The sequence below is a fragment of the Cebus imitator genome, unplaced genomic scaffold, assembly GCF_001604975.1.
Source record: "Cebus imitator isolate Cc_AM_T3 unplaced genomic scaffold, Cebus_imitator-1.0 Scaffold196, whole genome shotgun sequence".
NCBI lineage: Eukaryota > Metazoa > Chordata > Mammalia > Primates > Cebidae > Cebus > Cebus imitator.
Window position 1 is genome coordinate 523,782 of NW_016107511.1, and position 13,332 is coordinate 537,113.

The window sequence follows — 13,332 nt, forward strand, 5'->3', positions numbered from 1 at the left end:
AATCTGCCCACCTGGGCCTTCCAAAGTGCTGGGATTACAGGCATGAGCCATCACATCTGGCCTTATATTTCTCTTCATAGCTTTCCCCATTGAGAGTTTTATGGGCAAAAGTTCCTAGCACCTTTTTTGTGCTTAGTAAATGTGGTAAGATCAAAGGGATGCTATCATTTGGTGAAAAATGGAGAAATGAAAATAATTAATTGTGCTTTTAGGTTCGTAGAAAATTTCATATGTTGACATCTAGATTTTAGCCACCACCTACCCTTTTCTCTGAATCCCATATAGATTCTCATTACCAAACAACATAGGATGTTGCAGATTCCTGTGATTTTAGCCCTGTAGCTATATTAAAGACAAGCATTATGCTAAAAATGAAGTCCAAGCGCAATTAATTATTTAATTCCAGGAAATGTTTATCAGTGGCATATACAATGCCAGCAGGATTCTAGTATGGTTTGATGGAGGTAAAAGAATATCTGAAACAGCTGGAAAATTATGCTGTTATGTAAATGTATTCCTCTTGCTTGTTATGTGATTAACTCAAACAGAAATTGAAATTGGTAATTTCATATTCCGGGGCATTGAACAGGCAGTATCCCCAGCTTTTAGCCATTAGCTGCTGGTTGCTCTCTTAGTTTGTCCCATTCTAATCTTGCCAGGTCAGTTGTGTAAGTGGCTTAAGGGGAAGGCCAAATGTAGTATGAAGTAGCATCAAGACCTTGGCTAGAATCTAGAATCAGCTCTCCCCTTCTGAGCGGGGGACGGAGGAGCTGAGCATCTCATGGTGCTTTGCCCTAACTTAAACAGGGAAGGGTGTTCTTCCCAGTTCCACTCCATGCCTAAATGCACAACTTCACTTGTTAACACACTCTTTAAAAAATCAGCAAGACAGTCCCAGACCTTCATGTTTTGAAACAACTGGCTTATTTACTGGAAAATTCTCACATTTTTCATGCTGCAACCATCTATAAGTAAAGTTGATAAATGCTGACATAAACTTATATAATTACTGTATATGGCACAGCAGCTGTACGTAGAGGGCCTTCTGTAGATGATTTTGTCACTGAATGAAGCTCAGCTGATGTGAAAATCATCAGTTCCAATTTCAACCCCTTGGAATTGGCAGCAAAGTTCGGACCCTAATTGAGAGCCCATCTGGACATAAGTGTGCTGGCTGCACACAAGCTCAGCATCTCCGCCCCCGCAGACAGGCTTCCCAGGTTGGTTTTGACGCTCCCATAATCGGCACACCCTGACTTTGGGGGGCTTACAGCTTCTTCAGAAGGGTTGCTGTCAGGCTTGTTTTGCTATTTTTTTTAAAAAGGAAAGGTGATGGGGGCTCTAGAAGGGCTTAAAAGAAGCATGAGAATGTAACAGAAGGCATCATTTCCCACCAGAACACATCCAGCTTTATAGAGACTCACTCAAGTAACTGTGAGCATGGGGTGGCACAGTGCCATCCCCATTCCACAAGGAGGCTGTTGCTCTTTCTCCATTGCCTGGTCTTGCCTTTTCTTTATCTGGATTAAATTCCTCCAGAAATAAAAATGGCCATTCAGATCCTACCCTGTCACCAGTACGTGTCAGGACCTCCTTGCTATCTTTGGCGCTCATGCAGTGAAACAGACATTTCTGCATTCTTCCACCTTCTCATATGGAAATCAGGAGAGTGGCTGTTTAACTGGCCATGTTAGAGAGCTTGGAGAGGAAAGGAAATAGATGGCGCAGAATGTATGGCCCCATTTGTCCCTCTTTGAGTTGGTGCTTCCCATAAGGGCAGACAGAAGGCATTCTATGCACATGCACGCATCTGGGAGGATGAGAGAGAGCTCCCTGTCTGTCGGGTGTTTATTGAGGCCCTTCCAGGGCAGCACTGCGCACAGCTGGAGGGAGGAACCTGTAGATGCCAAGGTGAATGGCTCTGCCCTCAGGCTGCTTTTAGACACACTCACATTCAGACGTAACAGCATCTCATGTTGTCGTTGCTGCTGTGATGGGCACGAGCTGCTCCAGAAGCACAGAAGCAACAATTCAGATATGAAAGAAATCAGGGGAGGCTTTTCAGAGGAGATCCCTTAAGATGATCAGGGCTTTGACAGATGGAGAAGAGGGAAGCCTGTTTTCCACCAAGGGAAGCCAGTATGTCTGCTGTGGGCTGGTGCTGACATGCAGGGGGTGTGGGATTATGGGAAGGGAGAAAATGAAGCTGGAGACATTGGGCCCAGGGGGTGGCAGACCTGGAATTTAAGGCTAAGGAGTTTGGTGTCATTCTCTCCCAACTTGGGCCGGTCAGCAGTGTCCATTTCCTCTGCCCTTTTCTTCATCACACTCTTCATCAGCTTTCCTCCCTTCTGTAAAACTGTGCATTGTACAACCAAAATTACATCTCCCTCACACTGCATCTTGCAAACATTTCACTCCGTCTTCAAAACCTTCCCTTTTCCTTCTCACATGAACTCTAGAATGCTTGAAAGCTTCCTATCTGCTTTCTGCATGACTGCAGAAGATAATAATAAAGAAATATGAGTGCGTCCCACACTGCAGCAGTGTTTACACTGGCCAGGAATTGGAGCTGCCTAGCGTCCACCCTCAGTGGCTGAATGAATCATGATAGCCACACGGTGGATGCGATTCAGGCATTCACAAGAATGTGATCGCTACAGTTACAGTCATGGAAAAATCTTCCCAATCTACTGTTAGGTGGACAAGGCAAGGGACAGAGTGGAAGGTGGGCCATAATCACATCTTGTCTGTTTAAATTAGTTCTCTCCTGTTGAGGATTCATAGATAAGAGCTCGGAAGGAAATGCACCAAAATGTTAAACAGGGACAGCGCTGAGCCGGGGAGCTTCGGCTTGAGAGTAAGCCAGGAAGCAGAGAAGGAGGATTTTTATTTTGTATTATATGTTTTTCTATGGTGCTTGGATTTTTTTGTTTTTTGGGACACAGTCTCGCTCTGTCGCCAGCCTTGAGTGCAGTGGCACGATCTCAGCTAACTGCCACCTCCGCCTCCCAGGTTCAAGCAATTCTCTACTTCAGCCTCCCAAGTAGCTGGGATTACAGTCATCTGCCACCACGCCTGGCTACTTTTTGTATTTTTAGTAGAGATGGGGTTTCACCATCTTGTCCAGGCTGGTCTTGAACTCCTGACCTCGTGATCCACCCGTCTTAGCTTCCCAAAGTGTTGGGATTACAGGCGTGAACCACCACACCCCGGCCAGGCACTTGGATTTTAAAAAAGAACATATGTTAACTTTATAACAAAAACTGATATTTAAAAAGAAATAGCATAAAAAAGACACTCCCAGGCTTTCTCAGTTCACAACATCCTCAGGGGTTCAGTAATTTTTTTTCATGTTTCCTCTAGATCAAAAGTAATACACAACAGTTCTGTTCATTGAGTGGTTCAGTCCAAACGACTTAGTAACAACTTAGGTCCTAACAGCTTAGCAGCAGTTGAGAAAAATAATACACACAAATGGAAAGAAAACTAATCTTTTCTTTTCCTTCTTCCATGACCACATTACTTACAATTTGATGAGTGCTCCTGTTGGGCACTGCACTTCTGAAACCTTGACTCAGAGTAGACACGGCCTCATTTCCTGTCCACGGTGATTTCCTTAAGACTCTTCTTCTCAGGGCAGTCACCGACCCCCTGCTGTGAAAGACTTGATGTCATGGCATGCCAGGCAGTACAGTCCAATGATGACACTGCATAATTCAAGCGAGTGGTTCACCTGGTCTCAGAACCAGGTTTCTTATCAAAACCTTTAGGTATTCCTGGGCACCATTATGAATTCAGTGCAGCTCCCTGAGGTACCCTGGCACACCATTTGTGAACCACAGGCACAAACAGGGCTTATGGCCTTGTTCTAGGATTACCACTCATCAGAATGTCTTCAATATCTGTCCTCCATGTCTTCTTCCCTGGTTGAGTCTAAATTTGAACGATGGTGCAGATCTTGCTGGAACTCAGGGCCTAGAGCCCTTGGCTCCTGCCTCCTTCAGGCCAGCACAGCAGGAAACTTACTTTAGTTATATTTGAAGTTGTATTTTGAAGCTGCTCTTTTACCTGCAAAGTACTTGAAATGGTTCTGCCTGGCTGGCCTGCCCCCGTGGCGAACAAGTTTCAGGAGAAGGGAAGTGGCTTCTTCCTTCTTTCTGGTGGTCCCTGACCCCTTCCTCCACGTTGTGTCACTGGAATGTCATCCTCAGCAACTGCGCGAGAACAACCTTTGGTCTTTTTTCTTTTCCCAGTATGGACGAACGCCTCTGCACCTTGCGGCCAACAACGGGATCCTGGACGTGGTCCGGTACCTCTGTCTGATGGGAGCCAGCGTGGAGGCACTGACCGCGGTGAGTGCCCAGAGGGCTTCACGCAGGAGGGAGCTGCTGGGAGCTGGTGGGAGCCTCTGGCACCTCCAAGGCAGGAGGGACAGGGCTTACTTGGCAACTCCACCTTGTAGAGCAGCCAGGCTGCTGCTGAGCCGCAGCTCCTCTGCTGCAGTGACACAGATATGTGCACACACATGCCCAGCATAATGTCGCCTTAATGTTTGTCCTCTTCTGTCTCACCACATCCTGCTCTGCCAGGGATTCTGCTGCTTCCTGCTGGCCTTTTTCGTGTCACACACCAGGGCCCCTGCCTGGTGGGATGTGTGTACTCCCCCTTCCTAAGTACCCCTCTGCCACAGTGCACCGGAGACCCTACCCTTCAGGAGACGCTGGGGGAAGAAGAATCCTCAGTGGGTGTGAGTGCAATCTCCACGTGTGCCCCACAAGATGAGGCTGCCGGGTGCCATAAGCAGGAGTTGCTTACAGGGTCAGGCTTTGCAGAGTATTTTAAGTGAGATTTCTTCAGTTCCCTCCCTCCCTGCTCCCAGGGCCAGACCTAGCACCTCCCTGATAAGGAAACCCTTTGATTCATATTTCATGAAATACCCAAGAAGGAAAATGCATCAGCTGATGAGGTATGGCTGCAGTTTTATGGCTGCAATGAAATAGCATCCAAGCGGTTGCTGGCCTGAGAGTAGGCTGACCGTCCAGTTTTTGTGTGGTAGAGTCCTGGACTCACAGATTAGAGCTTTGCTGACACAGGGTGATTGTCTGAGGAGACCAAGTGGTGTTTTAATGTGGCCGCCAACCTCAGGCCCCGAGGCTGGAAGAGAGCCTCATTTCCTGGAGGTCATCCAGAGGTTAGCACACCATGGCCCACGGGCCCTATCCACGGCTGGGTTTTGTAAGTGAAGTCTTATTGGGACATAGCCATGCCCAAGGTTTGTATTGGCCCTGGCTGCTTCCACGCCAGGTGTCAGAGCTGAGCAGTTGTGACAGAGACCATGTGGCCCACAGAGCCCAGACACCGACTTGCCTGGCCGTTGACGGAAAGTGTTTTCTGACCGCGGGGGCTAGGATGTCGCCTACCCGAGTGCACTCATGTAGTCAGGATGTCATTCCCTCCCCAGAAGTAATAGGTCTGGTCTGTGCGTCCTCTGCAGGCCCAATTATTACAAGTACTTCACATGGGATGGGGCCCCTTTCTAGAGCACCTGGTCACCCACCGCAAACGCACCCACCATACCCACATCACCCTGCTCTGCCTGACCTGCTAGATCTAGCGGCCATTGTCAAGGTCAAGCCCTGCCTCGCCATGCTTGGGCACAGGGTCCAGTTACTCCCTAATAGAGCATTCATATGCATTTTCAAGACGAAGAAACATATTTTTCCTATGTGTTGCCTTATGAGAGACTCAGCCAGGCCACTGTTGAAGACGCCTGCAGCTGACGTTGGCGATTCCCACAGGGCGGGCTGGGGCCGCTGAAATGTCCGACCCCCTCTGCGGGGTCCCTCCGAAATTCTTGGCTCCCTCTGCCCTTCCCCACGACAGCTGCGCCGGTGATCCCCGCTGGGCGCCTCCTCAGGTCCCTCCGTGCACCTCCTCGCTCTCCCGCTTCCCACCGCAGGAAAAGCGTCCTGTCCCCAGGCCCCTCCCACGGTGCCCAGAACCAGCCTCGGAGCCGCACCCGCCGCGCGCATTCCGCCGCCCGCTCAGTCTCTCCGCACACACCTGGCGCGCCGAGAGTGGAGAGACCAGGGGGACAGGACGGGCGGGCGCCCCTCGGGAGACTTCTGGAAATGGGAGAGGGACGCTGGCCCGAGAGTCACGGCTGTCAATTACAGTCACCGAATGGGACAGCGTGGTGACAGGAAGGAGCGGGTCCTGAGGTCGTGGACAGAGGCTGGGGGCGTCCCTGCGGGGGCCTCGCTGGAACCTGCGGGCCCGCCCCGACCTCAGAGGGGCAGAGTCCCGGGAGAAGCGCCCTGTTCAGACCCGAGCTCGGCGGCCTCCAGCGCCCTCCCGAGGTGGGAGCGCAGTGGCTGCCGCAGGCGCGGAAGTCCCGGGGCGGGGAGGGTGAGCAGAGCTGGATGAGCCTCGCCCTCCCCGCAGGGAACCGGGGCTTCCTCTCCCGCTGGGCCTGGGACACCCGGAGCGTCTTACTGAGGACGCCGCCCTCAGAAACGTGGCTGCACCACTTCCCTCGGTTTAAGTGTCCTAACAGCCACATCGAAGAAGGAAAAAGAAACAGAGGAAATGAATGTCAATAAAATATTAGCACAAGATATGTAAATATTACCATACTAACCTGTAAGTCAGTAAATTTATTGATTTATTATTTGTATGCATTTATGGGGTACAAGTGCAATTTTCTCCATGTATATTACATTGGGGTGAAGTCAAGGTCTTCAGTGTGTCCATCACTGGAGCAAAGCGCATTGTATCCACGGAACAAACTCCCATCCTCCATGCCCACCTCCCCTCAGCCCTCCAAGTCCCCATTGCCCATCATTCCACTCTCTCCTTCTCTGTGTACACATCACTTAACACCTGCTTTAAGTGACAGCATGTGATATTTGGTTTTCTGTGTCTCCGTTGTTTCACTTAGGATAATGGCCTCCATTTCCATCCATGTTGCTGCAAAGGACATGAGTTCCTTTTCTTTTTCTTTCTTTCTTTTTTTTTGACAATCTCTGTCGCCAGGCTGAAGTGCAGTGGCTCTATCTCAGCTTACTGCAACCTCTGCCTCCCAGATTCAAGCGATTCTCCTGCCTCAGTCTCCTGAGTTGCTGGCACTACAGGCCCACACCACCACACCCAGCTAATTTTTTAATTTTTAGTAGAGACGGGATTTCCCCATGTTGGTCAGGATGGTATTGATTTCCTGACCTTGTGATCTGCTGGCCTCAGCTTCCCAAATTGGTGGAGTTACAGGCGTGAGCCACCGCACGCAGCCTGATTTCCTTTTCTTAATGGCCAAGTAGCATTCCATTGTGTATATATACAACATTTTAAAAGTCCAGTCCTCTGTTCGATTTCCTACCTTTGCTACTGTGAATAGTCCTGCAGTAAACATACAAATGCAGATATCTTTTTCATATAATGATTTATTTTCCTTCAGGTAGTTACCCAGTAGTGGAATTGCTGAAACGAATAGGGGTTCTATTTTTAGTTATTTGAGAAGTCGACATGATTCCACGACTGTTTTCCATAGAGGTTGTACTAATTTACATTCCCACCAATAATGTATGAAAGTTCCCTTTTCTCTGCATCCTCTCAAACATCAGTTGTTGTTGTTGTTGTTGTTTTTTAACCTTTTAATAATAGCCATCCTGATTGGTGTTAATATGATACCTCATTGTGGTTTTAACTTGAATTTCTCTGATGATGGTGATGTTGAACATGTTTTTCATGTATGTTGGCCATTTGTCTTCTTATGAAAAATGTCTCTTCATGTTCTTACCACACTTTTAAATGAGATTATTTGAGTTTTTGTTGCTGTTGTTGAGTTGTTTGAGTTCCTGATACATTCCGGAATTAATTCCCTGTTGGATGTAGAGTTTGCAAATATTTTCTCTCATTCTGCAAGTAGTCCGTTCACCATGTTGATTGTTTATTTTACTGTGCAGAAGCTTTTAGTTTAACTACTCTTCGTTTATTTTTAGTTTTGTTGCCTGTGCTTTTGAGGTCTTCGTCATGAATTATGTGCCTGGACCAATGTTAGAAAAGGTCTCCCTGGGTTTTCTTCTAATAGTTTTATAATTTAAGATCTTCTGTTTAAGTCTTTAATCTATTTTGAGTTGACTTCTGCAAATGGCGAGAGAGAAGGATACAGTTTCAATTTTCTGCAAATAGATATCCAATTTTCCCAGAACTCTATTGAAAAGGGTGTCCTTTTTCCATTGTATGTTCCTATCAATTTTGTCAGAGAGCAGTTGGCTGTAAGTATGTGGCTTTATTTCTGGGTTCCCTGTTCTGTTCCATTATCTGTTTTTATGTGGGTACCATGCTGTTTTGGTTACTATAGCCATCTAGTGTGATTTGGAGTTAGTCAGTGTGATGTCTCTAGCTTTGCTCCTTTTGCTTAGGATTGCTTTCGCTATTTGGGCCCTTTTGTGGTTTCACATGAACTTTAGAATTGCTTTTTCTAATTCTGTGAAAAATGAGGGGGTATTTCGATGGGGCTTGCATTGAATCTGTAGATTGTTTGGGACAGTATGGTCGTCATTTCAACAATATCAATTCTTCCCATCCATGAGTACAGGATGTTTTTCCATTTGTTTGTGTCATCTACAATTTGTTTCATTAGTGTTTCTTAGTTTGCCTCATAGAGGTCTTTCACCTCCTTGGTTAAATATATTCCTAGTATTTTTGTTGGTGTTGGTGGTGATTTTTTTTTTTTTTTTTTTTTGTTTTTTTTTTTTTTTTTTTTTTTTTTTTTTTTTTTTTTTTTTTTTTTTTTTTTTTTTGGTAGCTATTGTAAATGGGATTGCCTTCTTGATTTCGTTCTTGGCTAGATCGTCACTGGTATATAGAAACTGTACTGATTTTTGTATGTTAATTTTATATTCCAAAATTTTACTGAATTAATTTATTAACTCTGAGAATTTTTTGGTGACGTCTTCAGAGCTTTCTAGACATAAAATTATACCATCAGCGAACAGGAATCATTTGACTTCGTCTTTTCCAATTTGGATGACTTTATTTCTCTTGCCTAATTGATCTGGCTAAGACTTCCAGTATTCTTAAATTATTGAGATCTTTCACATTCTTTGGTTTATACGAAGCCTTCCTTCTGTGCACTCACAGCGCGTGCTTACTCTCCCGGCTTCAGGCTGAGACAAGGCCTGGGGAGGGGCCTCTGGTCTTCCTGCAAGGTACCCAGCACCCACGCCTTCCTCCCACCCTCCAGAAACAGCTCCATTCTCCTCTACTTCAGAACCACCCCTGATCACCAGCACCCCCTGCTGCTGCCTTCCCACCCAGCTGGGTCCTCAGCCGGGGTGACCTGAACAAGTCTGCATATCCTGTCCCCTCTTTGCCCTTGCCTCCCCAACCCCTGCACCCTCCACTGTCTGTCTTCCACTCCACATGGCCCTCAGCAGAGTCCCCACTCACTTCCTAACAGCTCTTTCCTTCCAAACTTTCTTATTGTAAAATAAAACATAGATGGAGAAAAGCACATGAACCGATATAAAGCTTAGTGGCTTTCCATAAGACAAACGCCCTTGAATTCCACACAGGTGAAGCAATAGAACTTTCTCAGCCACCCCGAAGCCCTCATGAGCCTGGCCCGGCTGTCCCCGCGCCCCTGTGAGCGCTCCGTGACTCACAGCCGGCTCTTCCTTTCCCTTTGTCATCTTTCCACCCAAGCCCCAGCTGCTACCCGTGAGCCTCTTTCACTAGATAGCCCCAGGACTGGGCACCCTTGGTGAAAAAGTCCCCGTGTCCTGCTTCTCCCCGGGCTTCTGCTTCCTGCTGCTCTACCCTGCAATCTACCCTCTCCCTGTCCATTCCCCCAGCCCTTGCTGGCCCCCAGACTTGCAACCGCCCAACACGGAGGCCCATGTTCAGGTCTGCCCGAGTGCCAGCTTCACACAGCACCTTCAGTGGGCCCTGACCTCCCCATACCAGGTCCCCTCCCTTCAGTTCTGTGCCTCCTCCTCTCCAGTGTCCAGCCTCTGCAAAGGGTTTCAGCACGCGTCTGTCACCCTGCTAAGAACACGAAAGCTCTCCTCACCTGTTTGCAGCCAGCCTGCAGCCTACTAAGCCTCCTTCCAATTCTCCATGACCACGAAGCACCTGCCCCTCCAGCCCCCACCTGGTTAAGGGCATCACCCTGCGGTTCCTCCAGACCAGTCAGACTCTTAACCCACCCCTGCACTGTAGCCTCCTGCCCCTTAGACCGGTCCATCCAGCTCCACGTTTATCTTTCTAGAAATGCCAGCCACTCAGTGCGCTCCACTTTCACCTCCATCTGGGGCTCCTCTGCCTTCAGAATGTGACCTCTGCAGCCTCTGCCCAGCCCTCCTTTCCCCCCTGCACCCCTGCAGCTGTGGCCAGGTCCTGGGAAGCCCCTGCCAGCTCCCCATCATGGAGTTGGCACCTGCTGTCCTTTTACCCTGGAGCTCTCTGTTTCCCCCTTCACCCCCTGCGAATAGTGTGCCCACGTGCCAGCACACACGAGCACACATCTCTCTGCCCACTTCTGCCCTGAGGCTACCTGATGTGCTCTGCCTTCAGAGTGAGAGAGACTTGGAATGCCCGCTACGGGCATGTGGGCACACAGCCCATAACATTCATGGAGCACTCCACGGCACCCACTCATCCTCATCCATCAGCATTCACCTCCGCCCAGGAAACCTGTGTCCTAGCCTCTCCGGTGTGTGTGATTTACCCCTGTGGGCTGGTGGTCCCTTCGTCTTCCTTGCTCTGTTGGAATCATATCCGGATTTCTCCTAGGAGTGAGCCCTTGGGCAGGGATCACTGGGAATTCATTGCTGCCTCCTAAGTGAGCTCCCTGCTTCCAACCTGACCTGTCCACAGCCTGTTCCCCACAGAGCTGCCTGGTCAAACGTAAGTCAGATCTTGTCCTCCTTGCTCAGATGCTTTAGGAGCTTCCCATGGGGGCCAGAGCCCTTCAAATGGGGGCCTCCCCAAGGAGCTGCCCCTGATATTGCCTCCCTACCTCCATCTCCTGCTCCTCCTCCCCTCTTCCTCCACATCAGCCCCATGAGCTTCCTTGACATTCTTCAAAAGTGCTGGCCATCCACCGCCCCAGGGCCTTTGCACTTGCTGTTCTTGGGCCTGAGCAGCTCTTTCCCAGGTATCCATGTGATTTGCTCTCTCACCTTCTGCAGGTTTTGACTCAAACTTCACCTTTGCAGAGAGTCCTTTCTGGACCACCCTATTTTAAATCCTATCTCTCCCCCACTCCCTTATTGCCACCAGGACTGCCCCTCATCTCCTCTGCACCATTTTTCTTCATAGCACCTATCACCACCTGACCTACTGTATTTTACTCACCTGTTTGTTTCTTGTCTGTCCTCCCCACTAGATTCTGGATCCCGTGAGGATAGGGTCTTTGGTTGGTTTTATTCACTGCTGTATCCATAGGCCTGTGCATAATAGGTGCTCAATAAATACCTGCTAGATGAAAGTACAAAGGAAGGAAGGAAGGAAGAAATGAATGACGCCATAGTCCAACCGGGACTTGGAATGTTTGTTGACCGAGTGCTAAATAGATGAGCCCTTATAATTCTGTAGATTAACAAAAAATCCACATTTGTCCCTACGCTATCTGAAGGTGCTTAAATGACTGTGTATATTTGTTCAGAACATCTTTTCATTGGGGGGTACAAAAATTGGTTTCCCTGTCAATGCCTGCCCTAGTTGAGACCCTATCTGTTCCATTGCAAAGCATATTACACGTGACACTAGAAGTCCTGACTGTGAGCACTTCCCCAGACGTCAGTAAGCGGTGTGTCTGTGAAGGGCAGGCTCCTAAAACTGGCTGGTCTGTGGGGCTCTGGCTTCTTGAACACAGTAAGTGAAGTGGCCTTTCACCTTTCCATGGATTTCTTTCCATGTCATGCTGCCAACTTGGGAATCACTGCCTATAGTCTAGAATGTAGTGTGGGGGGCTGCTGATGCACAAAAGAGACACCCTAATTTCTAGACCCAACTCACCCTTCTGCAGCCACTTGGTCCCCAAGGCTCAGGTTGAGATGATGGACAGCTGGGTGCCGAGACACTTGGCCATCTTTCTGTATCTTCAATGCATGCACTTCATTGAGTCCATGAGCTCTGCTGGATAGGAGGAGGGCAGCAAGTGTTAGTGTTGCTTTTCATCCTCCGTCAGGGTGTCCAGTAGAGCCAAGACCAAATGCAGAGATCTGACTTCTACCCCTTTCCCTCTCAGACAGAAGGCCAGGTGTTAGGGCAAGTCTCAGCTCTTCTGTGAATAATTTCCAGCACTCCTGTTGCTTCTGTGCCTGGCACTGTATGACTTCTTTCCGTTTGGTTTTCTCTCACCTGCTCAGAACCTGTGCAAGGAGGGTTACATTTTCCATCTTCCGGATGAGGAAACCCAGGCTTGGGAAGGCTGAGTGACTGACCACATAGCCGGTGAAGGGTGGGTTCAGGACTTCAACCTGAGTCTTCTCCCAACTTCAAACTGTCTCCACTGCACTGGCAGGCATTTCTGTTGAAAGTCTGAATAGTGTCCTTTAAGCAACGTGTTTTGCAAGCTGTAAAGGGCAGTGTAAATGTCAGGAACCATTTTTATCTTTTTATTTATTTTTTTTGAGATGGAGTCTCGCCCTGTCACCCAGGCTGGAGTGCAGTGGGGCGATCTCAGCTCACTGCAACCTCTGCCTCCCGGGTTCAAACGATTCTCATGTCTCAGCCTCCTGAGTAGCTGGAATTACGGGCATGCGCCACCACACCCGACTAATTTTTGTATGTTTAGTAGAGACAGGGTTTCACCATGTTGGCCAGCCTGGTCTCGAACTCCTGACCTCAAGTGATCCACCCACTTTGGCCTCCCAAAGTGCTGGGATTACAGGCGTGAGCCACCAGACCTGCCGTGAGGAAGTATTATTGATGGTGGTTCCCTTGATTTTGAAGAGGTTGAACAGCAGAGAGCTCAACCTGTCAGTGAAAAGTGTCTGCCCATGTTATGTGCACGTCTGAGCTCTGCAAGAGGAACGTCCTGTTCAGACGTGTCAGGTGCAGGAAACTTCAGTCAAGGCTCGGATTTCCTCTAACTAGGGCAGTGGTTCCCAAACCTTGCTGCTGCACAATATAATCACCTTGGAGCCCAGGATGTACCCCATACTGATGACAGCAGTGTCTGCGTGGGAGATGGGCGACAGAATATTTTTAAGTTTTACAGGTGATTCCAGAGTGTAGTGGAGAGCCCCATCTCTTTATGGACTTTTCTGTGTCCATAAAGAAACTAGAACATTTGGCATGGATCCCTGGTTGGAGATGCAG

General features: G+C 48.5%; 1 protein-coding gene across 3 annotated transcripts in view; it reads left to right on the forward strand.

Annotated features, from left to right (window-relative positions):
• DAPK1 (death associated protein kinase 1) overlaps positions 1 to 13,332 on the forward strand; it is a 212,137-nt gene that overhangs the window by 159,991 nt on the left and 38,814 nt on the right. For all 3 annotated transcript variants that reach the window (XM_017547144.2, XM_017547142.2, XM_017547145.2), the window contains exon 18: positions 4,257 to 4,355. In XM_017547144.2, coding sequence (XP_017402633.1) covers positions 4,257 to 4,355 — 99 coding nt within the window. The remainder of the gene's footprint in view (positions 1 to 4,256; positions 4,356 to 13,332) is intronic.